This window comes from Lepidochelys kempii, chromosome 17 (genome assembly GCF_965140265.1).
Source record: "Lepidochelys kempii isolate rLepKem1 chromosome 17, rLepKem1.hap2, whole genome shotgun sequence".
NCBI lineage: Eukaryota > Metazoa > Chordata > Testudines > Cheloniidae > Lepidochelys > Lepidochelys kempii.
In genome coordinates this window covers 1,904,991-1,930,505 of record NC_133272.1, presented here as the reverse complement: position 1 = coordinate 1,930,505, position 25,515 = coordinate 1,904,991, and the positions used below count along the sequence as shown (strand labels likewise).

Below are 25,515 nucleotides of genomic sequence, written 5' to 3'. Positions count from 1 at the left end.
CACCTGCCTTTGAGTGATCGATTCAGCTCTTGGCGTCTATTTAGCTTAACACAGAGAAGGTTCAGGGGTGACTTGATCCCCGTCTAGAAGTACCCGTATGGGGAGCAGATATTTGATACTGGGCTCTGCAATCCAGCAGAGAGAGCTCGAACCCAATCCCGTGGCTGGAAGTCGAAGTGAGACACATTCAGACTGGCAATAGGATGTGCATCACCCACTGGAACAGCTTCCCCAGGGCCAGGGTGGATTCTCCACCACTGACACTCGGTGCATGAAGATTGACTGCTGTTTAAGAGACCTGCTCTAGGGATTACATGGGGCAGGTCTCTGACCCGTGCTCCACAGGGGGTCAGACTAGGTGGTCACCATGCTCCTTCTGGCCTGGAATCCAGGAATCTCTGCATGGAACCAGGCTCTCCCTCGCCCCCGGGGCCTCGGTTAGCAGTTCGCACCCCACTGCGGTTAACCATGTAAGACCAGCCTGAGCCAGACACCTCGCCTCCCCCACGCTGCTGTCGGGTGCTCTGCTGAAGTACACCAGGCAGGGTGCTTGCTGGTGCTAGCCCACAGCCCCGCTGCCTCCCCGCAGGCATCCCAGAAGTCTCTGCCCAAAGAAAATCAACCTCCTCCGAAGGAAACTTTGTCTGGGAAGCCAGTTCTCGTGCTCCTGGAGGGCTGACAGTAACGAACGAGCCGCGCTCCCAGCGGCAGCTGCAATCTGCTCCGGTTTATTTCTTTCCTTAGTTCTCTCTGCAGCCCTGGGCTGGACGGGTGTCCTGGGCTAGCCCTGCCGAACAGCTCGGGGCCAAAAGCTGCAGCGCGAGAGACAGGACTCAGTCGGAGGAAGGGGGACGGGTGGGAGGGGATAGGGGATGTGGGAAGGACCAGGCCCCTAACCGCAAAGGTTTGTGAGTGAGCCTTTACCTGTTCGCTGTGTGTGAGTGAAACGGGGTGAGCTTGGGTTACTACACCCCTCTGGCAGGGCGGGAAACGGAGGCACAGAGCCTGTTGGCCAGTAGCCCTGCTAGCGCCCGGCAGGTGACATTGGAAATGATTCCATACCTGGCGAACAACCAGCTGCATGTCAGAGCCATGCCAGGGCCAGGCTGGCTTGTACGTAGGCCTCTCCTCCTCCCCCCAACCCCCCCCAAGCATGGGGCTAGGGGTGTGTGCTGCACCCCAGCTGGGGAAGTGGCTTTGCTGAGCAGAGCAGGGGCCTTTCAGTGCAGCCGCGTGCAAACCAGGGCACACTGGAGAGGGGACTGAGCCAGGAGCTCAGTACACAAGAGCTAGCAGAGCAGGAGGGAGCAGCCCCCCACCAGTAACACCCCAGGCCTCACCCCCTGCCCTGCCTCACCCTAAGGCCAGCCTGGCAGCCTGCACCCCTGAGCTAGAGGGGTCTGGCACTGAACCTGCTTCCTTAGGTGAAGGTACCAGCTGGCTGGGCACCTTGTGGCTCCAGGGGAGGCTGCGGCTGGCATTGCAGAGGCAACGTGACCATGCCTCGATGCTGTCAGCAGGCCTTGGCATGACTTGAAGGGGCATTTTGCCTTCTCATATGGAGACATCACTGCCTGTCACAGACTCACAGGATCGGGGCTATGCCCCAGCTTTTAAACAGTCAAAACTTTGGAGGAACCCTTCAGCGTGCCAGAAGAGGAAGCCTCTCTGAAGAGGAAGGTGTCTGTAACCGCTCCGGTCCTGGCTGGTGTCTTGGCGAGGCGGGTGCTGAGAGACGAGCACGTTGGCAGGGACACGGTGAATGTGTCTGCAGTGTGGCAGGAGAGGGTCAGTGACAGGGCTGCGTGTGGGGGGGGGGTAATGAGGCTGTTCCATGCCCAAGTCGCTATGAAGCATCTCCTGCCCACCAAGCCCCCTCTGCAGTGCTGCACCCGATGCTGGGGGAGAGACCCCGGCACCTGCCACCTACCTCCAGGGAAGCAGAATGGGAGAAAGCTGGGGAGCCCTGCAGCTCCCTCGTCAGCCCGAGGCCCTCGCTGCACAGCCCCCTCCTCAGATGGCAGATCTCTGGGGCCGGCCTTGGGAATGACAGTCAGGGTGTTTGAGATCAGATGGGCACTCCTACGAGGCAGAGGTGGGAGCCCCTCTCCCCAGGGGATGTGCCCCTCCCTGTAACCTCGGAGAAGGAGGCTGTTAGGGACCAGCTCCCTGGCCAGCAGTGAGCTCAGAACCCCATCTCCTTTCTCCTGCTGTGCCCCATGCCCACTGCGCTGCCCGCAGCCCTCTGTGCCAGCCTCAAGTCCCAGCCTCTTTGCTAGCAACTGGGCACGGCTGCCGATAAATTCAGAGAGCAAGAGAGAGACGAGCTGGAGGGGAAAAAAACCCTGGCCTCCTTTGTCCCCGCATGTTCCTCTTGACCCTGGTTTAAATTAACTGGAAGTGATTTTCATGGCAGCAAGAAATCAGTTTCCTAAAGAAGCGTGTGAGGGTCAGGAGAGGCCTGCCATGCTGCACTGTAAAAATGAAATACTCGCAGCGCTGGCCCAGCCAGATTGATGGCCCTGTCTGAGCTGGGAGGAAAACAGCGCTGGGCTGAACGTCCCGGCTCTGGAGAGATTCAAAACTAGGATATAGGGAGAGCCTGTGTGTGTTTGTGTTGAGTGCTGTGTGTGTCTTTGTATGTTGGTGCAGGCTCTGTGTGTTGGTGCAGGTGTGTGTCCGTGTCTTGGTGCAGGTGTGTGTTTCTGTGTGTTGGTGTTATCTAGGTGTGTTGATGCAGGCTGTGTGTGTGTGTTGGAGCAGGCTGTGCGTTGGTGTTGTCTGCCGTGTGCCTGTAAGGGTGTTGATGCAGGGGGTGGGGGTGTGTGATGCAGGGGGTGGGGGTGTGTACGTGTGTGTGATGCAGGGAGGGGGTGTGTGTAATATTTGATAAAAATTCTAGTTCCATTTAGCTCTCTGCCCCGTTTGGAAGCATTTCCCTCCGTGGCCGGCTCAGCCGTGATGTCACAAGTACCCTGGGGCAGCTCTCAGCGCCCGCTCGGGCACTGCATTGTGTCAGCCAGCAGCGGGGGAGGAGCTCAAAGCGGTAGAATGATGGTGCCTGGCAGCGAGGGAAGCATGTGCCCTGCAATTGTGTTCGTTTCATGATCGGCAAACATGGGGCTACCTGCTGAATGTTTCCAAGAACAGCTGCTGGAGCCCTGATATTTATCGGAAAGTGGCTCTGAGACGCTGGCATTGTGCAGTTGCACGTCCATTATCCCTCAGCGGCTCCTGCTCAAATTTGCGCAAATTACAGGCAAAAAGCTGTTTCTTTCTCTAGCTGCCAGCCCTGCAGGCTCCTCCCAGATCTGTGGGAGCTCATGCTGGGCACTGGCTGGCTCACGCCTCATCACCAGGAAGGAAGATTTTGCAACTGAAGCTTAATTAACAATTCTCCCAGTGATGAGCGAGCCAGAGCCAGCCCAGCCCAGGTTCTTCTCCCTCAGCTGGGCTGGCTCCGTAGGGCCACCAGGAGAGAGAAGGAGAAAACCCTGAATTCGGTCACTGGGGAAAGCACATCTGACTCCGGACACACACAACAGCTGTGGGTCAGCTGCCTTGCCCCCGTGTGCTCATTTAAACTTGTGCAATGTCGGTGCCAAGTGCCAGAAGGGAGAATTCATTGATTGTGTGGGGTGGGCCTCAGAGACTGGTTTGCTCAGGGTTTGCATATTGCACCAAGGATCTTAATTAGCAACAGCTCCAGTGGAGAGGGAAGGGGTGTGGCCAGCGGTGGGGCATGGAGTCAGGCCCTGTGTGCAGCCCTGCCCAGGCCTTGCTGCCCATGGGAAAGGGCTCCCTCCCGGCCGGGCCGCAGAGCTGAGCTGCACTGGGGGATGCCAGGTCCTGTACTACTGCCCCCAGGCACTCAGCAATCAGGAGCTGGGACTTCCCCAGATCAGGTGAGTTTTAAATTATTCCTTGGCCTTGTGGTTTGTGAGCTGGGCAGGGCCACATTTCCAGCATATCCCGCAGCGGCAGGGCTAGATGTGAAATGGCTTCTTAGAAGCTGTTTCTCCTGTGGTCCCAGGGCTCCAGGAGCTGGGGCTTTCGGCAGGCATCAGCTGTCACGAGGCTCCCAGTACAGCTGTGTGAGTTGGCAACACTGACCATGTGCCTTCGGAAGAGCTCCCACCCGGCACTGGGCTGTGCAAAACTCGGGGGGGCAGGGAAGAGCAAAATGAATTCTTGGGCTAGATCCCCGGCTGGTATAAACTGGAGTAACTCCACTGACATCAAAGAGCCAGGTCTTTGGCTGCTGCTAAGCAGCATTACTGAGGCCAGGGGGGAGAGAAGGTAATCGCTTTTACTGGCCTGGCTTCAGCTGGTGAGAGACGAGCTTTGGAGGCGCACAGAGCTCTTCCCTGAGGCTGGGCATGGGGGTCCAAGGTGGAGCAGATTGGGTAGCCAGGAGTTCACACATGTTGCCCGAGCCCATTCAAGGTTAACACTCAGCCGGCATAGGAGAAAGGGGGGTCAGAGGGCTACAGATTGTTGTAATGAGCCATAAATCCAGGGGCTTTACTGAGGCCCTGCTTTTTAGCGTCTACACAAGCTATGAATCCCAGCGCCACGGCCTGTCTTTGGCAGGGGCTGTGCAGGGTTCCTCTGAGGACGAGGATAAATTGGCCCCAGAGTCCCAGGCTGACTTACACCCCTAGGGGTTCCAGTGAGCTGCACGCACGGGCTAATCAAAACAGCCTGGTGACGGAAGGAAACTCCATGAGAACTGCCAAAATTCGAAGCCGCTCACTGGCCTGGCGTGCTCACATCACTCCAAAAAAGGGCTGGTCTCCTCTGGAACTTACGTGGCATAGCTAGGTCTCTCGGGGCGTGAAAAATCCAAATCCTGAGAGCCGTGGCTAGACTGACCTAACCCTGGTGCAGACAGTGCTAGGTCAACAGATGAATTCCTCCACCAACCTCACTGCTGCCTCCGGGGGGGTGGATTAACTGCAGCGACAGGAGACCCCTCCCATCGGCATAGGTAGTGTCTGCACTGAAATCTGCAGCGCGCCAGCTCGTGGGGACAAGCCTGTAAACCAAGATCGATTTCCCCTGCTCGGTGCGACTTGTCATGTATTTACATTGATTGTCTGGATTGCAGGAGGGCTGTCTACTGGGGGTATCTGCTACTGATCCGCACAAGCCTTTGATTCCCCCAAAATACATTGAGCTATCCAGCTGCAGAGCCCCCAGGTCCGAGAGTCAGTGAGGGGGAGGAGTTGTGCGAGTTGGTTCACACGTCACTGCTGCTTAATGTGATGCTGGGTTTTCCCGGATGTCTGTGAACGTCCCACTTTGAGCCCCCTTAGCGTTCCCGGGCTCTGCCCGTCACTGGGAGCCGCTGGGTGACCTGTGGCCCATGGGCAGCGCCTGGCAGCTTGGTCCACTGGATTCCCTTTTCCTTCCCAGGAGTGCTGGGACAGCCCTAGGGAGATGGCCTGGGGCATGGCAGGCCTGCTACTCCCCACCCCCACTGAGCTGGCATGGTGGGGGAAGGGAGCAGTAGCTTATTCCCCCTGGGAGAGGATTGGGTGGGACCTGGCACACTTCTCTGGGGCTCCCCTGTGGCTGTGCAACTGTGCAACACCCTTTACCCAGAGCCAGGGGGCAGGCTCCAGCTGGCCCCTAGTGAGCCATTGAGCCGCTGACTCGGTTGCTTGTGCCATGGGTCCCGTGTATTCGGGCTGCTGCAAACTGGTGCAGTTCTGCAAAGTCAGTGCTGGGGAGCGGCCCCACAGACTGTTGCCTCTGTGTGTGTGTGTGTGCGGGTGACACCCTGCCAGCACGGTCCCTAGCTGGACTCGAAGCTGCACACAATGAACGGACCTGGCAAAATGAATCATTGTACCAGCCAGACAAGACGGAGGGGCCAAACGGGCCGCCCTCCCGAGGCCTGGGTGCACACAGAACCCACCAGTAACTGCCAGGCAAAACCAGGGCCTTGGGTCCCACTTACGCCATTCCTGGCCGCTTAGGAAGTCAGACCCTGCGTCACTCAGAAAAGCCCTGGCATTTCCAGAGTTTGTCCTGCCCTCAGGAGCTGCATCTGGAGGGGCTTCCGGGGCATTACATTACCATCTGAGCTCGGCTTTAAACAGAAGCAAAATAATAATATTTAACAACCTGATGCACTGGGAGTTCCCAGGCTGAGTCCTGTGTGCTCAGCGTCTCTTTCCGTCCGATCTGATAACCAAGGTAACTGAGATCGTCTCTCTGACGAGGTCTCAGCTGCCAGTTCCTGCACTGTCTTTCTGGGTCTGCTCACCAAGCCTGCTCTGATCTGTGGTTTTGGCTACCCATCTGCAGTGCCCCAAGCCCCTGTGGCATCGGAAATAAACTCCCTAATCCATGTGGAGGAGAAGCATCTCAGGACATTTATTAGCAAACAAATATGCAGCAGGTGAGCTGATGGATTTTTCTCATGCTCCCTCATACAGGTAGCATGGTTCCTGCCACCTTTATAGGGCCAGAGTTGAAGCAGTAAATAAAAGGATTGTTTCCCATTTCCACATGCTTCTCTAATGAGTTAAGACCTCAGCGAGCTTTGGAAGAGTTGAAGCCAAGCACAGGATGCTCAATGTCTGTTTTGGGGACCGGGGCGGAGGGGAGTTGGTTGATCACCAGTTTGATGATGATTTGACAAGAGGAGAATTTGAATTTTCTGTCCCTTTCTCTGCACGTTTCCCCCCAGCCCTGGCTGCCGAGGAAGGGGGAAGTTTGCAGATGAGCGAGGCTAGCTTGACGTCAGTGGGCGGTGCTGGACAGTACAGGGGCTGTGACTCAACGGGCTGTAATTATCCAGGAGGGGGGAGTACTAAAAGACCCATCGGGAAGCCTTTTCGACAGCTGCTTATTATGCCCGCAAGAGACGAGAGAGCTCTTCCTTTGCTGGAGCTGCTGGGCCAGCAAACGTGTTTCGGAGCTTTGCCTCATGGGAGCCTGGCAAAGCTCCCATCTCCACATGATTCGGCTTCTGCCTCGCTCCCCTCCTCGCTCTCGAGCACACAAAGAGCAACAGGGCACGTTCGCTCCAAATTACTTGTATTTAGTCTGCTCGAAGCCAGCCGACGCGAAGCCCTCCATGTCCCCACGGCCGGTCTGTGCTGCTGCCCGGTGTAGCACGGGGGAAGCAAAGCAGAGCAGCGAGCTTGCCAGACAGGGCCCAGCTCTGACAGGAACCCGGGCCTTTGGCTATGAACCGGGCTCCAGGTCCTCAGGTTCCTTCATTGCAGCCCCTGTCTGGCATCTCCGACTTCACTGCTGGCTGCCGCAGGAATGCTCTGCTGCCACAAACCCGGACTGGACGAGGAGGAACCCGCTGCTCCTGCCAGGCCCCAGGCCCTGAGTGGCCATGCAGGTGGTGCCGTGCATGGCAGAGCTGAGCGCTAACCCCGGTGGCTGGCCCTCGATGCTCCCGTCTCCACAAACCCAGGCTGGCTCAAACAGCACACGGCACAGCTGCTTGAGGCCTGGCAGGGCCGCCTGGACACTGTGCTTCTTGGCGTCTGTTGGTTGAAGCTGGAGGAGCCATGCTGCCGGACCGTAGTGCTGGTTCGATTCAGAGCAGCCGGCTGCATGGGATCCCCATGGAGACAGAAAGGGCTGACACCTCGTGGTACAGACGTTCATGCGACAGGCAGGCAGCTGCTCCCTTGTGGCTAGGACGGCTCTGGCAAGAGCCTGCTCCGTGGCTGGAATGGGCACCGATCCGCCACAGCAAAGTGGCAGCCCCACCCGCCTCTTGGGAAGCAGCCTGGACCATCGTGCCATGCCCTAGGAATTCACAGACGTGGGGGGCCAGCTGCCCTTCTCCGGGCTTGCTTGGGGACAGGCCCTGCAATGCTGCGGGATGAGCCAGCCCTGCAGTGAGCTACCCCGGCATTCCCTGTGGCCTGTGCTCGCACCTGGGGCCTGACTAAAGCTCACCCAAGTGGAGGCAGCTGCAGGCCTTGGTGGCTGGTCCCAGGGGCAGAGGAGACAGGAGCTTGTGTAGCTGTCAGCAGCTGGGAAGAAATCCAGCCGGGTCAGACCCCCTGACTGGGCATGAAGAGACAGGGGAAGGGGTCTGCTCTGCTGCACCGCCCTGGAGGCCATAAGGAGCATCATGCAGCTGCTCTGGCCAGGCAATGCTAGCTAGGGCTGCCACGTGTCCCGCTTCTCCCAGGATTGTCCCTTCTTTGAGTAGCTGTCCTGGGAACGGTGCGAAGGTGCTCAGAACGCATGGCCAGCTGGCCACTGCTGTGGGCTCCGGATCATCCCGCATGGCCCCTTGTTTGGACCTCAAGGGGTGGCAGCCCTTGCACTAGATCAGTGGCAGAGAGACAATCCAAGCCGATCGGCTCAGTGTTTATCTCCTTCCTGATTGCGTCCTTGCCCACCTTCACCCGGCTTCGGGGTGACGTGGCCGGTGCTTGGCTCCCCAGCGCCCTGGATGGCGCCTCTGCTCAGAATTAAATCTGCACAGCTGATAACTCGCTGAGCCTGGGTTAGTGCTTGAAAGGGCATTTTTCAGAGCTGCAATTTCCCCTCGTATCTCTGGGATGGGAACGAGAATTATACTGGATGGCTCGGATTGAGGTCAGCCCCGGCAGCTTGCTGAAGCACTGACAATATCCCTCTCATCTGCGCCAGAGCAAATGCTTTGCACAGAAAGTTGTGAGCAAAGGAGGGGAGATGACGGGAGAACTGCTGCCAATCTGAGCCGTGAATGCCAGGAGAAGAGCGGTCATGACAACAGCCGCTCTCACATCCAATCAAGTGTCAGCCCAGAGATGTGGGACTTTGAGGCTCCTGGAAAGCTCTAATGATCTGAGCTGAGCCCCTTGGCGAGGCCCATTATTCCGTGAGAGGGACGGGGGATTGGATTTCATATCTTTTAACAAGATTGCTTGAATCCGTAACACTTGACAACTTGGTAGAAATAGCCATGTACTTCAGAACCCTGAAATTACCTTTCCGCTTTAGCTCCTCAGAGCAGCTGGCATTCCAGCCCGTGGACCCAGCCCTGGGCTTGGGCTTTTCTGCCTCCCATGGTTTCGCAGGAGGAGGTCCCTCGAGCAGCAGCTTTCTCATTTTCCTAAGAGCACTGGGGCCCAGGCATCAGGCCCTTTGTCTCTTGACACGTAACACGAGTGGAAGAAGTTTTTTAGCTGGCTGGAATTACCTAAACCCCTTCTCTGATGCTGACCTGCCATCCTGAAAGCTCTCCCGCTCCTAAGTTAATGGGCCCTCTTCCCTGTCCCTAAGTATTTTGCAGATATTGACACACCTGTGAAGCAGAGAGGACTATTAGCTGGAGTTTATGGACAGGGAAACTGAGGCACATAAGGGTTCTGACTTGCCCAAGATCCTATAGCAGGCTGGCTGAGATCAGAATGCAGGAATTCTTGGCACTCTGTCCCTACTTCCTGCCAAAGGCACCCAGAGGCAACTGAAATAAATCATGAACATACATTAATTGTCCAGGTCCACTCCTCCTCTGCGTCTGCCCTTCGACATCTGGCTTAGCTCACCAGTTCTCCACAGCAGGCACATTGTGTGTCTGTTCATTGTGTCTTGTCAGCACTTATTCAATAATAATTAATAATAATAGAGTACCCTGGCTTCATCTGTTTTGTGTCACTGACAAACTCCAGCCCTGCATGGCTCTTCCTCTGGATCATTGATTTCCTTCGTGGGTCAGACCAGCTCCAATGCAGATCCTGGTGAGACACCAGCACTCAGCTCCCTCTAACCCAATCTACTGCCTCTGACAGATGTCTTCTATCTTTGGTACCCATGGCAGGTCCATATTGATTGCAGCAGCCTGCCTGTCTGATACTTAGTGACCTTGTAGATTACCTTTATTCTGTGGTGCTGCGAAGTGCAAGACAATGAATGTTTTCCTGCCTCCCAGAAGCTCTTTGCTCCTGTGTTTCTAAATATTCTGCCATGAATGTCTTACTTGTTAATGGTGACATGCAAAGGGAATACACAGCTGGGCTAAAAGGCGGCCGGGGGAGTGGGGGTGGGGAATTCCTGCTTCTTTTCACATTACACACTCAGGTCGAGCTGGTGCCTGGACTCACAAGAGTTTGCTGCCTGTTACGGTGACTGAACGGTGAGTAGCTGAGAGAGGAGGTAATGTTGAAACCTCTTGGCTTTTAAACATGTGTTCAACTCTGAGGCCTAATGAACACTTCAGAAAAATGATTTCTTTGCTAATGATTCATCTTCCAGCCCGGCCCCTGAACTGCCAGAACTTGCGCACACAGACCCGTAGGCACCCGCCAACAACACGAGAGACCGGTTTAGCCTCCCTGGTATTTCAAAGGTTAAAAGAAGGTTTGAGGCCGAAAGGGGGGAACCTTTTGGGGTGTTTTAAATGATACTCAAAGGAGGCCATAAGTCCTTTGCAGGGCTTCTTTTAGCAGAGCCTCCTCCCTGCCCTGTGTCTCAGCTGTAAATTTCTGGGTCTGGCCCTTGCTCCTGCCCCATTTTCCCACCTGCATTCCGGCTGACCCAGCTGCTGTTTCCAGGATGGAAGGGGAAGGAGGGAAATTAAAATCTCTCGGCATCTGTTAAACGTGGGCCCGGTTCTCTCTCGTCCTGTGCCTTGTACGGCCATTGACTCCAGTGCAAAGCACGTGGGACTCACCTTGCACGAGCCAGTGATGGTGTGAAGTGCAAGGCGTGGAGAGTCAGGCCCTGTGTTTTGACTAAAGCTCCCCCTCTGTCCCCACTGATGACTGTGGACATGTGAATGCACCCAATGGCCTGATTTTGGGACGAGCCACCCACTCCCCCTCTCTGCGCCGCCTGGATCCTGCTGGGCAGAAGGTCCAGCTCCGCCCCCTCCTGTCCCAAGGCGACTTGACTTCCAGCCGCGCCTCGTCTCTTTCGCCAGGGCTGGGAGCCCCGGGTGCCACTTCTGCAGCATCTCTACATGCACCTGAAGTGCCTTTGCAGTTTGCCCTTTGGTTTCCCCCTCCCATCCTCTGCCCGGGTGTTTCGGGGCTCACCAGGGCTGCCCTCCTGCATGCACTGTGGCCAGCCGTCGTGGAGGCTTCAGCAGGCAGCCAAGCAGCAGCCCTGAGCCCCTCCCCTGGCTGCATCTTTTTTTTTCGGATCCATTATAAACCAGGCTTCCTAATCTGGCATTTTCCGCCCTGAGGGGGCCCCCTACCCCCCTTCTCGCCCTTGGCCAGCTCCTTTAATGTACCCCCTACGCTCAGTTGTTGCACTCTACCTGCCTTGGTCCTTGGCAGCCCCCCCGGGCCCGGTGTTCTAACAGCACCGCTGGGCCCCGCCTTACATTTTCCATTTGCCCAAAGGTCAAAAATCGCCCAAGCAAGAACCTCCTGCCAGCCTCTGCCTGAGTCTCGGGTCAGCAGGCTTACGCTGGCATTTGAAAGAATGAGGCTGAAATGAAGAACCACCTGACAAAAGGAGCCTCCAATACCTGTTGGGACCCAGAACTCTGGGGCTGCCTGAGCCTATGCAGCTGTGTGAGACAAGCCATGGGGAAAGGATGCGGTTTTCAATTAAATTCAGTCCTCAGCTTGTCATGCACTTCAGATAAATGCAAACACACGGAGACACTGTCTCACATCCACACACCTCCAGCAGGCTCCAAAGGGGCTGATTATTCGTCTGCGAGTTTATTTGCTGCTTTGTTTGTTGAGCTGTATTTGCATTCAGCTATCATTTCTCTTCCCATCCTTCCCTTCAATAAAGCTTTGACAATACCTGCAAATCAGGTGTTTGCTTTATTTTAAAATCAACATCTATTTTTAAAGGAGTCCCCCTCCTCATTAAGAGGCCAAGTATGTGCCTTGGAAAGTGCCAAGCATCTTAAAGTTATTTGAATATCATAATATTAGAAAGTTCAATTTGGCTTCAAACTGCACATCTTCTGAGTCCTTTCAGAAGTGTTATTGCATTAAACATTTATAGAGTGACTGAGGATCAAAGTTTCAAATTTAGCATTGAAAGTGCTTTGCAGATGTGTGCTGGGTGCCTAGCCTGCAATGAAAAGAAGCAGAAACTCAGCTGTCCATGGAGGCTCCAGCATCTAAGCTGGTTGGGGCTTTCAAGACAGTTGCTTTTTTGTCACTTAAAATGGTAACTGAGACTCCAGTGTTACGTGGAGCCCTGGTCTGCTCTCCCCTCACGTATTGTAGGCTTACTGCAAATGGCTCGGCATTGCCTAGGTGAGCAAGAGCTAGCGTTGTCTTGTCTGTATGTGTATTTCAAAAACAGAAACTACTTCCTCTCACTCCGAATCAGGTGTGATTTAGAACTGCCCCAGGCTAGAGCAGTTTTCTCCTGCTCTCACTGGGAACATGTGTGTACCAGCAATGTCAGAGCGGGAGTGGAAATAAGTGGCCAGAGCCATGTGTGTATGCCACTAAGAATGAGGTGCAGGAATCCAGTGGGGGGAGTTCCCCTGGTGCCAAAGCCAGGAGAGTTCAAGCAGTGCAAAGCGGGAACTCAGTTGCCTTCAGTGCTGTCATGCTGACATACACCGGGAGCAAGAGGGTCAGTCTTCCTAGGGAGCTCTAAATGCCGTCGGAGTCCTATCCATCCGAAGGGCAAATGCTGGGCAAGGATGTTGGAAAGAAACGTTTCCCTTTCATCCCAGCATTTCTAGCCCATGCTCAGCTGGGACAGGGGAGGGAGGGGCAGGCCCTGCCTACTGGGCAAGGCTGCTCTGCTTCTTAAGAGAATCATGCTTTGCAGCAAGCGGATTCCTCCCTAGGATCTCGCAGCTTAGGGCGCCCAGCGGAGGGCTGGCAGCAGCCGGGTGTGTAGGCTTTGTTTGCAGCAGCAGGCTGTCAGTTCCAGTGTGGAAGTGCAGCCTCTGTGGGTGAAAGGCCAATGCGGTGCTCCTCTGGCTCAGGTCGGGGGGAGAAGGCCCACGGCTCACCTCCCCACGGCCACGCTGCTGCAGGACAAAGCCCTGGCCCCAAGTACATGGACAGGCTGCGGAGCGGCTCCTTCCCCGGCCTGTTGCTGTGTTCCTGGAGGTAGGGACAGGCCAGAAGGGCACAGAGGACGTCCCCCCCGTGTTTTGGAGCCTGCACAAAGACAAGGCCGGCTGGACTCTGACTAAGGGGGTATTTCCTTAAACAAACAGCTGGCTCTTGATTTTAATGATTTTATTTACTACATTCAAAAATGTCCAGCTAGCAGCCCGGAGCAGCTCTGGGCTAACTCCAAAGGCCATCTGTCTGCTGCCCGCAGTTCCTTCTGTCCCTTTCACATCCCTGCTCTCCCCACAGCAGGAGGCCAGCATTCACTGGGAGAGAGCAGAAAGCCCCAGCCGGGGCCAAGAGGCCGGACCCAGGCTGTCCCTGAATCGAGTAAACATTCAATCCCCTGGCTCTCCAGGGGCGGGCCCGGCGGCTGGTTTTGCCCCAGGAGAAGGCAGGGCTGACAGATGGGGGCGAGGGGGGGCCATGCACGGGGCTGCCCTTCCTCCGGGCTAGAAAGTGACACCTGGGCCAACTCCTTGGAGCCACACAAAGACTATTTAGGGATGGGTGGGGGAGGGGCCATCCTCGTCCATCTGCTTGACTGGCACCCAGAGCAATGAACCTTGTGCGGGTCTCAGGTCAGCAGGAAGGAGACGGGGGCGGGCAGGGAGCCCGGGAAGGGCTGACCCCCCCGAAGGAGCCCGGCTCTCTGCGGTCGCACGCTGAAATCCCTGTCCCGGGCCGGCAGCTCGGGCCGGGCGCGGGGCTCGGGGCGGAGGCGGCTGCCTGCAGCCGCGGCGTCTCCCCAGCGCCAAGTGACCGGCCGCGTTACCCCGCGGCGGGAGTCCGCAGCAGCCCCCCCGCGCCGCCCGGGCGTGCGCCCCGCAACTCGCCGCCAACTTTGCCGGGTGTGCGGGACGCGGGGGCTGGCAGCGCCCTGTGACGCCGGGGGGCAGGTCCGGGGCCGGCGCGCTGCCCCCGCCCCCGCCCGGCGCAGCGGGGAGGAACCAGCCCCCCTCCCCCGGAGCGGCGGCCGGGCGTCCCCGCAGGATTGGCGGGGCGCGCTACTCGCAGCGTTACGGTAGGAGCCGCTCGCCGGAGCCGACGCCGGGCGCTCTCCGCGGTGCTGACGGGCAGCGCCGGGTGCGGGCGCCGCGCCAGGACCGGAGCCGCCCGGCTGCCTCCGCCGCAGCTGAGCGCGGGGAGCGCGGATTGCAGCGCCGAGCGACCGGCCATGGGCGCCGCGCCGGGGGCTGGGCTCGCCGGCTGCCTGCTGCTCGCCGCGCTGCTCCAGGGCCAGGCTCGAGGTAAGAGCTCGCTGCGCGCCCGGCCCCAACTCTCCGCGGGGCCCCGCTGCCCCCCGTCCCGGGCCGCCGGCCTGGGGCTCGCCCCGGGTCCCCCGCAGCCCGGGCGGCCGGTCCCAGCCCCGGCTCTGCTGCCTGGCGCCCGCCGCTGGGCTCGGGGCTCCGCGCGGCGCGGCCCGGCCCGGCCGGGGCTGCGGATCCGCCCGAGGCGGAGGGGTCCCCCCGGGCCCGGCCGCTCCCGGCCAGCGCGGCGCCTTGCGCCAAACTTTGCCAAGTTGCGCTCTCCCGTCAGCGCGGCTGCCGGGCTCCCCGGGAAGCCTCTGCCCCGCGGAGCCCGCTGGCCAGGAGCAGCCGCTCCGCTCCCCGGCGGCAGGGCAGCCGGGCCCCCTGGCCCGGACTAATCCCGCCCGGGCGCTGCCGAGGAGCCGGCCCGGGCTGGGGGCGCCGGGGCTGGGGTCCGTGCACCGGGCCGGGCTTCACTCTGGGGACGCCCGGCTCTGGGGCCCCGGTCCTGGCGGGGCGGGTCAGACCCGGCGGAAGTTCGGAGACTGGCGTGTTTGGGGGGCTAGACCCACCAGCTCGCTCGCGGGGCTCTGGGGTGGGGAGCGGGCGGGGGACTTCGCCTCCCTACCGGGACGCAGCCGCGCCCGGCTCGGGAAGAGGCGTCAGGGGAGCGGCTCTGGCAGCCCGCTGCCCGCCAGCCTGTGTGCGGCTCGCTCGGGCGCCGGGTGCATGGGGCAGGAGGTCTCGGGCACGGAGCCGCCGGAGCGCGGGGCTGGGCTTAGCGGATCCTTTGGGCGTCAGTTGCCGAGGGTCTGTAATTCCTACGCGGGGTCCCGCCTCGGCTGCGACCCCCCTGGCCCGAGCCGTGGGGGGATGAGGCGGGCCCGGCGCCCCTGCCCATCGGTTTCCAGTCTCTCTCCCCAGCAGCCCCGCCGTTCCCTACAGGGCCCGCTCCGAATGACTGGAGCTGCCCGTGTAAACGCGTGTGAGTCTGCTCTGCCTTTGGCCGCCCCGTTACCCCTCCCGGCTCGACGCTCGCTGCTGGCTGAAGCGCTTTGGTAGCTCTGCAAACGGGAGTAGCCTGCCCGGGGGAGGGACGGAGCTGGTTTACACCGAGCCTCCCGCGACCGGGGGGAAGCCGAGTGATTCTGGACGCGGTTCCCGCAATACCGCCCGCCCTCTGCTAACCGCCGGGCTGCCAGGCACCCACTGCTGCCCCCTTCGCCGCCTCCTTCGCGTCGGCTTCCTTCGATTGTCGCCGAAGGACGGGTCCTGCTGCGCCCCTGGCCGGTGCGCTCCGGCTCTGCGCTCCCCACAGCTCCGGGTGCGCCTCAGCCCAAGGGCAGCCGCAGGCCCGGGGCCGGGGGGGGCGAAGCCCGCAGTAGTGTTTTGTACGGACCAGCCGCTGACCTAAGATGCTTGTTTGCCCCCCAGAGCCACCCCCATGCGCTGCTTCGTGGGGCCCCTCGCTCTAAGGGCCGGTTTGCCTGGCCTGGCTGCTTAGCTGGCCCTGTAAGTAACCTGGGCAAGTGCTGGGTGGCTGGCGCACCAGGCAGCGGCTAATTGAGAGGAAGCCTGGCTCTGTTCTGTGCCTGGCCCGGCTCTTCCCAATCCCTGGTATTAATAGAATCACAAGCTCCCATGCTAGGGATGATCAAAAGGTAATACACCTTCCCTGGAGCCTTTTCCTCGGGGGGGCCTCCCGGGGCTGCCCCTGCTGCTTAGATGTTCCCTAGCTTTTTTCTTTTCACATCCATTTATGCCCACTAGGGTTAGGGCAAGGGACAGCCCCCACCCCACCCCTGGGTACTGCTGTGACGCCCTTGGGGGCCAGTGGTGCTTCTGGGGCATCAGAAGCCTGCGGGAATCTGCCCCATCCTGCGGGAATCTGCCCCATCCTGCTGCAACGGCCCCATCCTGCGGGAATCTGCCCCATCCTGCTGCAACGGCCCCTTGCTCCATGTCCCAGGAGGCCAAGCACAGCCCAGGCCATCGCAAATGTCACTGGGGACACAGAGCTTGATTAACGCCAGGCGTCCTAGTCGCCCTCCCGTCTCCTCTCTGCTCGCAGGCTCTGCCTCCTCTCCAGAGGATGGACATGCAGCGCTGTGGGGAAGGCAGACCCATAGACTGGTTACCAATCGCCCTGCGTTGCTCACTGCTGATTCTCCGAGGAGCTAGACTGGTCCCAAGTCTGAGGCCTGGCCGGGGCTCCTTTCCCAGGGAGCCACGCTGGGCCGGCCGCACGCTGGGCCGGATGTCGCTGGGGAGGCCGGAGTCACCGTTTTGGCGAGGGAGGAAGGAAGGCCTTGTTTCCTTCGACAGACTGCCCCAGTGTCGTGGCACATGGTCATGTCTCTCTGGGTAGCTCACCAAGGGAAACACTGCTAGCTCGCTGGGCCTGATCCAAAGCCCAGGGAACCAATCAGAGTCTCCCCACGGGGTCTGGATCAGGCCCTTGTTCGTGTGGTGAGCCACACCATCTGGCTCGAATGGTGAGCTGGCCCCGTGTTTCCCCACTGCCCCTGCCTAGAGCAGAGGGCACCCGAGGCCATGGGAGAATGCTGCTGGGGTTGGACCTGCTTCATGCTGGCTGCAGCGTGCTCTCCCAGTTGCTTGGGAAGGCTCTCTCCCCCACCCTGCCTGCATCTCCAGCGGGCTGACGGCCCCTGGGGTTTTCCTTAATTGCCACTTTGTCTGACATGCCCTTAAATCTGCAGTGCTCCTGTAGGCTCATTGCTCTGGGTATTTCTGGATTGATTTCTCTGTGACTTGGAGATTTGCTTCTCTCCTTGCTTAGGGACTGATCTCATAGCGCACATGAGTCAGAACACTTGTTTGCTAGAGAGAGCCTTGGCTCGATAATTCTCCCCAAATGCTCCCCTATTAGGCTGATATTAGGCTGGCATTACTCAGAGTGCTCCGGTGCTTCCCTGCATGGAAATGCAGAAGCCATCTTGAAAAACATGTCAAGCTTTTTGCTGGTGCTTTAATTGCAAGCTACAGGCCAAGGAGCTGAGTGTCTCGGGCTCCTCACGCTCCTGCGTCCAGGTGGGAGGAGGCAGGGGAGCCTGAGGGCAGCAGTGGGCCATCCTTGGGGAGCGAGGGTGACTGCCAGGCGAACCTCTTTGTTAACCAGAGGTCGCTGCGAGCTAGCCGGAGGAAAAGCAAACAGCAGCCAGCTTCCCTTGGGTGCTGGAGGTAGAGGGAACATGAGCTGCTAAGTGTCAAACTCTTTTTTTTTCCCCCTTCCAAAACTGGTGGTGCATGTCCTGAACGCTCCCTGAAATGGAGATGCCTGGGGAAAAACTAGCCCACCTTAGCTGAGCCAGCCGTGTTTGCTCCATCTCTGCTTTGCTGGGCTGGAGGCAGCCAGATGGTAATAGGAATGACACCCTGAGAGGGAGACGGATGCTCTAAGGGGGAGTCCTCCGTGTCAGGCAGGAGGATTTCAGCGGAAAGGAGGTTCTCGGCGCCCGCTGGATGGCAGGGGGAGGGAGGTTAGGCTTTCAGGCTGCAACGCTCTGCACACCGAGTGCAGGGAAATTACAGTTTTCCAAATATATGTGGTTTAGCTGAGGCTGCGGGAGGCTGTAATTAAACTTGCTGAGGGCCGGATGAGCGTGTTTGCACCTCCCCTGTGGAGGATTTGTATGTGAGTGATGGACCTTCCTCTGCATCACTGGCAGGGCTGGGGGGCGGGCCCCGGGGCGCTTCAAACAACGGGGGCTGGGGGAACGTGGACGCCGATGGAATTGTGCTGAGGAGCTGGGCCCGGGGCCGAACACCCGAGGGCTGCAGCAGCTAGCTAATGGTTCAGCCCAGAGCAGGGCTGGTACAGCCTTTCCCGCAGCCCGGATGCCGTGCACCCCACTCAGTGCAGGGGCCCTGGAGGGCGCTCTGTTAGTGGGGCCCAGTTAATGGAGTTTGTACCGTGGGATGTTCCCACTCTGCATATGCTGTGAGCAGCTCCTCCGAAGAGTAGAAATGGGATATTTGGGTCCCACTGGCTTCTTAGGGTCTTTTTTTTTTTTTTTAATGATGGTGACTGGTGCTGAGGTCCTGGCAGGAACGTGGGCTGCGATTTCTAACTCCCATCCCGCTGATCTCTGGAGGGCTGTTGTGTTTCCCAGCGACCCCGAGCGGCATGGCAGGGAGCTGCCGGGGCTCCGTTGGCTTGGTGGGTAATTGCTTGCAGAGAGCAAGCTATTTTCATAGTGCAGTACGATCGGTTACAGTACATCTCTCCCCTCGGATTTATGGGTGATGGGCTCCGTTGTCACTTTAAGACTTGTTTGCATTGTTCAGGGCCTCCCGGCCCCAGCAGAGCTCGCTGGTGGAGGGCAAGGCATTGTGCAAATGTGGTTCATAGTGGAGGGGCACGGAGAAGCCGTATCGAGCAGTTACATAAAGCGCCATATGTCGTCGGCCGTAATTCAGCCTTGTAAGCAATGCGAAGGCGTCAACGTTGCTGGCCGGCAGACATGCAGCTGGTGCCCACAATGCTTTGCGTGGTGGTGTTCTGGGGGAATGTCGTCATCACTGGAGTTCGCAGCCGGGGAGTGTTCGCTGGAGCTGGGAGGTTAATTCCTTTCCCATCCGTAGTTGTGTGCCTCAAATCTGCCTCCTCAAGCAGCTGGGGGGGATGGGGGAGATGGGCTGAGTTTCAGAACCATCTGAAGCTCTTGGCTGGGTCAATATTGAAATGTTAGGCCTGTCCCGGTGTGTCTCTGGAGCGCCTCCATGGGAATCAGTGCGGTTTCAAAGCTGGCTTAAGACTCCGGGACCACAGGGCTAGGGCCCCAGCTTCTGGATCAGGTGAGCAGCATAGGACCTCCGCTTCCTTTTTTTAAATAACAAGCTCTTGTGGTTGTGGAGAAAAGCTCAAACCCATGTGCTGCATGTAACCGACACAGCAAGGTCTGCCAGTGTCTGCAGAGAGCCTGAACCAATTGCTCTGAGAGGCATCGCCCACTCCATTCAGTTCAGTGGGAATCCACGCCAAGAGCTGCTGCTCTGGGGGGCCTCAGCAGCATGATCCCAGCTGTGGCCCAGCCCCCATCCATGCAGCTAAACCCAGCAGCCAGGGTCAGGACTGGGGAGCGCTCTGGCTGCCACTCCTGGGCCTTAGGAGGGGGGCCCATGCTGCTGCCCCAGCCACCACCCTGAAGGTTGGACTCTCCCTGCACCACACTGGGAGCCTGGCGGGTAAAGGGTGCAGCATGCTCTGGGCTGCAGAGGGGTTGGGGAGACCAGCACTGAACCTGGCTGGCGCCTGGCATCCCTGTTCTGACCCTGGGCTCCCCAGCTTAGTGCTCTGCTCTGGCCCAGCTCGCCTACAGCCAGTGGCTACTGCCTGTGGAAGGCTCAGCCATGCCGCATGGCCAGAGGGGAAATGGTTCCTCAATCCTTTCCCAGCTGAGAGGGAGGAGCTGCTGTGTGAGGTGCCAGCAAGGAGATGCCACGTCCCGCTCTTCTGGGCTCGGCAGTGGGGCCATCTCTCCTTTGGAGCGGGCCAGGCTGGTCCCTGGGGCGCGGTCTAAGAGGATGGTGCTGCATGGACTAGACTGGAACCATCCCCAAGCTAGAGCCAGCTCCCCACACCCTAAGGCTGGGATCTGGGGAGAGGCCCTGCAGCTCCCTGCTCTGGCCTGGCCCAGCTTCTCTGGGCCCCTCTCTTGCGTGGTGGCGAAGGAGGCCAGGCTGGGGGCACCGTGGTGCTCTGGCACTGGGGAGCTGGTAAAGGCCAGGCTGATCATTCAGCTGTGCCCCATTTCCACGGCTCAGCACTTGCGACCACATTCCCTGTAGCCAGCGAGATCCTGCACCGGTGCAGAGCCAGCCTGGCGGCGGGGGCCTGGGCAGGCCTCAGCAACGCTCTTGCCATAATTGCAAGGCAGGAGGCTGCCTCACTCTGCCTGCTGTGTCAGTGTAATGATTTTTAATGAGCAATTACCTTTAGTCATTCTCCTAATTTCTGAATATCAATAAAGTTAATTAAACTCTGCATGTGTGTTTCTTCTGAGCAGCAAGCAGATGAAAGGTAGGGAGGGCGCACCCGGCTCCAGGGCTGACAGCCTCTTCCCGAGCAGGACGGGGGTGGGATTGGAGTGGAGAGGGAGGCAGCCCTCCTGCTCCCCTCCCTGTGCTGCGGCCCCAGCGGGAGATGAGCACTGCTCTAGTTTGTAAGGAAAGAGGTGCACATTAAGCACTGGGACTCAGCAAGGGGGCTCGCGCTGGGGACGGAGCACCCTCCAAGTGATGCATCGCTTGGAGCTGGCTTCACGGCAGCGTGGCCGTGACCGGCTGCTGGGTCCCCCCTGCCGTCTCCTTGCCTGGGCTGAGGGGGCACTAGGCTGGCACAGGAGGAGCAAAGCTGGGAGCTGCCGGTGCTGAGTTTGAATGATGCCCCCCCCGGGCCGTGTCTCTACTCGTGTGGGCTGCTCCTCGGGGTAGGCGCTGCTCTTCAGGGCCTCCTGCTCGCTTGCCTAGGGCCGCGCCATTGCCCCAGCAGAGAGCAGGGCAAGAAACGCTGCCCCATTGTGGTGACACGCCAGCCCCAGGGCCTGCAGAGGCACCATGTGGCGGGAGCATGGAGGAGGGGGTCAAGTGTCCCCCCACCGATTGGTCTGCCAGGGCTGGGGAGGGAGAGGGACTGTGTCCTTCTCTCCCTGCCCCTCCCCCGGCACGTTCACCGCTCTCCCTGGCAGCCAGGTCGGGAGCAGGATAGAGCCAAGGCTCTATCCTGGAGTGGGGTCTGGGGCACCAGCTGGGCTGTGGCTTCCGTCAGACTCTGACCCCAGGGTGCCCTGGTGATGGCCCGGAGCTGACGGTGGCCACAGGCTCCTTACATCAGAAAGGCCATTGGTGCCTGCTGAATAATCCCAGAGGATTAGGGTGGATCAGTTTGGGGGGAGGGGAAGGCTGGGTGTGCAGGGGGCTGCAGGCTGGGATTGGGGGCACCGGCAGAGCTGGGGTGGGAGCCCAGGGCTGGGCTAGCAGGGGCTGTGGGTCGGGACTGAGGGGCACCGGCAGAGCTGGGGTGGGAGCCCAGGGCTGGGCTAGCAGGGGGTTGTGGGTGGCTGTAAATCAGAAGCTTATGGGAAAGGAAGGGATAAGCTCAGTGCTGCAACCCCCACCCCCACTCCCCTGCACTGTCCCTGAGGCACCTTTCCTGGCTGGGATTCTGCTCCAACAGAGGCTGCCCCTTCTGGGCATCCTGGAGCAGGTGACTCCTGCTCCAGCCAGGCTCCTCTCGGTAAGGAGGTTCCCAGTGTCCCCGGGAGACGGTCAGGCCTGGCCCGTGCTGTAGCCAGCGGGCACAGCCGGCGGGTGGATGAGCAGGATCTCTGATCTGCAGCCTGGATCTGAGGCTGCTCGTGTCTGGGCTAGTGTGGGCAGCTCTAGCCCGGCCTTGCTGTTCTCCGGCCCACCGGGACCCTGTGCCTCTGAAGGAATCGCGTCCAACCTGGGGCAGCCGCCAGTGAAATGTGACCCCTGGCTCAGACCTGCTGGCCCTGCCACAGTTCCTGGAGAGCCCTGGAGCAGAGCCCACCCTGGGAGCGTGAGGCCGGTGCCTCCCAGAGCACACAGGGCCGAGCGCTCCCCTTCTCTGGCTCAGGGGTACCGATGCTGACATGCGAGAAGGGTAGAGCCCAGCTGGCCTCTCCCTGCCAGTCGGCAAAAGCCAGCTCTGACCCGGGAGCCCCGCTGGCCCTGGCCGGAGCCGCTATGGACTCGGCAGCACCTGCTCTGCGCCCTTATGGGGGAGGGACACAGATGCCCAAGACATGGGGAGGCATGGTCGGGCCCGTCCCCGAGGGTGAGTTGTGGCATGTGCCCTCCCTCTGAGCAGGGTGCGGCGCTGGGGGGCATCCTGCCAAGCGAGCAGGGCTGTCTGTGTGGCAGGAGCTGGAAATGGTGCTGCTCGTGTCTGGGAGGGGCTGGGGAAGCCAGGGTCTCTGGAGAGGAGCCAAACATCTGGCTCAGCAATTCGTTGAATACGTGATGGTCCTCTGAGTCTCAGGGGAGTGTGTCGCTGAGCGTCTGCGCTGTCAGCACAAGGATCACATGGGGACAGAGACAGTGCTTGGGTGGGGCACGGTGAAGGAGTGGACCAGCTGGGATTGGTGCACAGTTAACCTGTGAGACTCTCTGCCACAGGCCGGGATTGCAAGGGTGGGTTAGTGCTGGATACAAGGATTAGGGGCACAGACACCAGCAGGGCGGCCAACCCCAATCCGGCAGCTGGAGTTGCGAAGGAGGGTCCTGGGAGAGGGTGTTGCACAGCCAGGCTGGTGCGTTATGGGGACAGGCCCTGGAACCTCCTGCACTGGTCCCCTGGAGGGGTGACCCCAGTCTGGATGGGGTCGGGGAACCAGAGCATTCTATGGATTGCTGCTGGCCCCAGAGCAGGCTCCCTGGCCCCGTTCTCCCTGGGCAGCATGGGCTCAGGGCACTTGTACCAGTGTGACGGATGAGCTAGGGGCTGGCCGTGGCAGGGGGGCCCGGTGTGGAGGTTGCCTTTCTAGGCATTGGTTACTGTGGGGCTTCCCACCGGCAGCGATGCAGGGAAAGCTCGGTGAGCCAAGGTAGGCTGGTCCTGCGGGGATTCTTCAGCACTGCTGGCCCCAGGGCACGGTCTGGGCCTGCACTCCGGTGTCTGGCTCTCCCGTGGGGAGAGATGCAGGTGGTGGGAGCATGAACTCCCCCTCTGTCCCCAGTTCCAAAAGCAGCGCTAACGGCATCCCACCTCCCTAAGGGGGGTGAGACGAGGCACAAGGGCCCCAGCACTGGGCCCAGGCCACACTGGCCAGCGCAGAGCCGGGGCTGGAGGCAAGCCTGGGTGTAATGGATGGGGAGAAAGTTCCCTCTCCTGGAGCCAGGAGAAGAGGATAATTTAGCCTCCAATCAATTCTTTAAATGCACACAATTGAAAGATTGCCTTTGAAAGCTGCCTATAAACAGTGCGGTAATGGATTCCTCTCGAGTAACAGGCAGCCGACACGTAAACTTACCATGCAAGGGTCCCTGGGCAGCCTTCACTGCTGAGCTTCTGAAATAAAAGCAATGAAGTGAAGCTGGGCTCGCGGCCCCAGCCCTGGCAGGCTGAGCAAAGCGAGCGAGGGAGCCCTTGCAATGAGCTGTGGAGCTGCATGCCAGCCCCAGCAGCTTGGTTGGGGTCCCTCAAAGGGCCTGGCCCCTGGCATGTTCTGCTGGCCTTGGCAGAGCTCCCCAGCTCACCCCAGGATGGACAGCAGCTGGCTTTGGCTAGTGGCCTCTGCACGTGCAGCCATGAGCTGCCCTCCATCCAGCCCCTCTGCGGGGAGATCTCAAAGCCCTTTAAGCACTGGACACAGCAGCCACCTGATACTCTGGTGCAGCCACCCAGAATCCTTCAGATGGAAGCAAATTGCAAGGATCCTGCAGGTTGTCCCTGCCGGCCTTCTCCATTGGCACCTGCCCGCTGGGGGGCGAGTGACTGGCAGCTAACTATGCCGGTAGGCTGGAGCCCATATGAGAGCGACACATGGGTGGGGGGGTGCAGTTGTCACCTGGGTCAGGATGAAGGGGGAGATGCGATGAGCCCTCTGAGTGGGGGACGCAGTGGGAAGTTGTCCAGTTGACAGTAAATTGCATAGGAGCTTGAGGCAAAATTCTTAGGTGGTCTAAACCCTACTGCTCAGCAGTGGGGATGGACTGGGGGAGTGGCACTCGTGTTTCCCCTCAGTGGATCGGCGAGGACACCTGCTCTTTGCTTCCCACGCTCCGGCCGTTGCCTCTCTGGGCAGACCCGCTGACCGGGGCAGTTTTCTGCCTTCACTGTATTTCCCAGCATCGTTTGCCCAAGGACACCGGCTGGCTTTCACTTTGGAGACAGGTAGCAGGTGTAATTGCGACAGTTAGAAGGTACATGCTGCTCTTCCGGTGAAGCCTGCTTTGTTCTGAAGATAAAAGTACCAGAGAGACAATATATTACAACAGCGAAAGAGCCTCCCCACATGCTAATGACCTTACCGGAGATCCCCCCACCCCTAACATGGAGCCGTCTGTTCAAATCCCCTCCCAAGGGTCCCTTGTGGGGGTTACAAGTTTATCGCAGCTTCAGCTCAGAACTAGCCCACTCATCACCTGTTAGGTCCACCCTTTAGACAGGTCAGGGTCTCTGGGCTGGATTTCCAGGTGCAGATAATTAGTAGCCAATGGGTTTTCCTCCCCTGGGGGTAGCTTGTAAGGGGAGGATTGTAAGTGGAAATTGACTTCAGAGGTATTGTTCCCAAAAGTCCTTTGAAGTTCCTAATCCAGTCAGAGATTGCATTAGCCAGTCTCCTAGAACAGGTACATCCAGCCAGCACCACACTAAGAGACACAATTGCATTGTTGATACAAGGGTCCCCTCAGATGCTGCACTCTATTGAATTAAATTCCTTCGGACATGCAGGATATTGTCAGTCTGTCCCTGGAGGCACGGTGAGGCTTGTTCCATCACCTCTGAAACCCCTCAGCCCAGACAAATTTGAGCAGGCCCAATTCCAGCGCAGGGCGTTGGAGAGCTTGCTCCAGGGCTGCCAGATCTAACCCCCCACGCAGGGATCTCCTGTACCATCACAGCAAACCCATCGCCCCTGCCCCTGTCACGTCTCCCAAAGTGCACAGAGCCCAGGGCTGGGGCAGTTCCTGGCACAGTGTGATGTGCTTCCCCAGGGTGCAACCTGGAGCTGGGGTACCGCTGAGCCCTCTGTCTCACCAGCCTGGGCTCAGCAATAGCCCAGTTCCCGGTGACACCTGGGGAGGTCCATCACACGGAGTCACTCCTTTCCTTCCGGCCCATTGCCTCATGCTCTCCGCATGAGGCTGGGCTCCAAAGGGGTCAGTCCACGCAGTGCTGGTGAAATGGCCCAGACTTACAGTCCCGCAGAACAGGAACAAGGTGAGGTTCCCCACCACCTGTGAATGTCTCAGCTCCTCTCCCGGAGCGACCTCTTCTCCTGGCCAGCTGGGAGCTAGGGACTCACTCGGTCCTTGCCCTTCCTGTTCCTCCGGGCATCCTGAGAGCTGGTACAGATCCCCCAGGCAGCCGCCCCATGCTGCTCTGGGGGAGCGGCTGGGGCAGGAGGAGCTGGTGAGCTAGCAGTGAAAGGGTCCCCAGTCCCCGAGCTGCAGCAAGTCCCCCATCTCCACTCTCTGCTCAGCACACTGAGGTGAAGCGGTGGGGGGGGCCGGGCACCTGCTGTCACAGGGTC

The 25,515-nt window shown here is 59.3% G+C and overlaps 1 protein-coding gene across 2 annotated transcripts in view; it reads left to right on the top strand.

Annotated features, from left to right (window-relative positions):
* The first annotated feature begins 13,913 nt into the window (after window positions 1-13,913).
* SEZ6 (seizure related 6 homolog) overlaps window positions 13,914-25,515 on the top strand; it is a 73,268-nt gene continuing 61,666 nt past the window's right edge. The window contains exon 1 of one of the 2 annotated variants that reach the window (XM_073315313.1): window positions 13,914-14,272. In XM_073315313.1, coding sequence (XP_073171414.1) covers window positions 14,200-14,272 — 73 coding nt within the window. In that variant the 5' untranslated portion in view covers window positions 13,914-14,199. The remainder of the gene's footprint in view (window positions 14,273-25,515) is intronic. The other variant, XM_073315314.1, reaches the window with a different exon arrangement.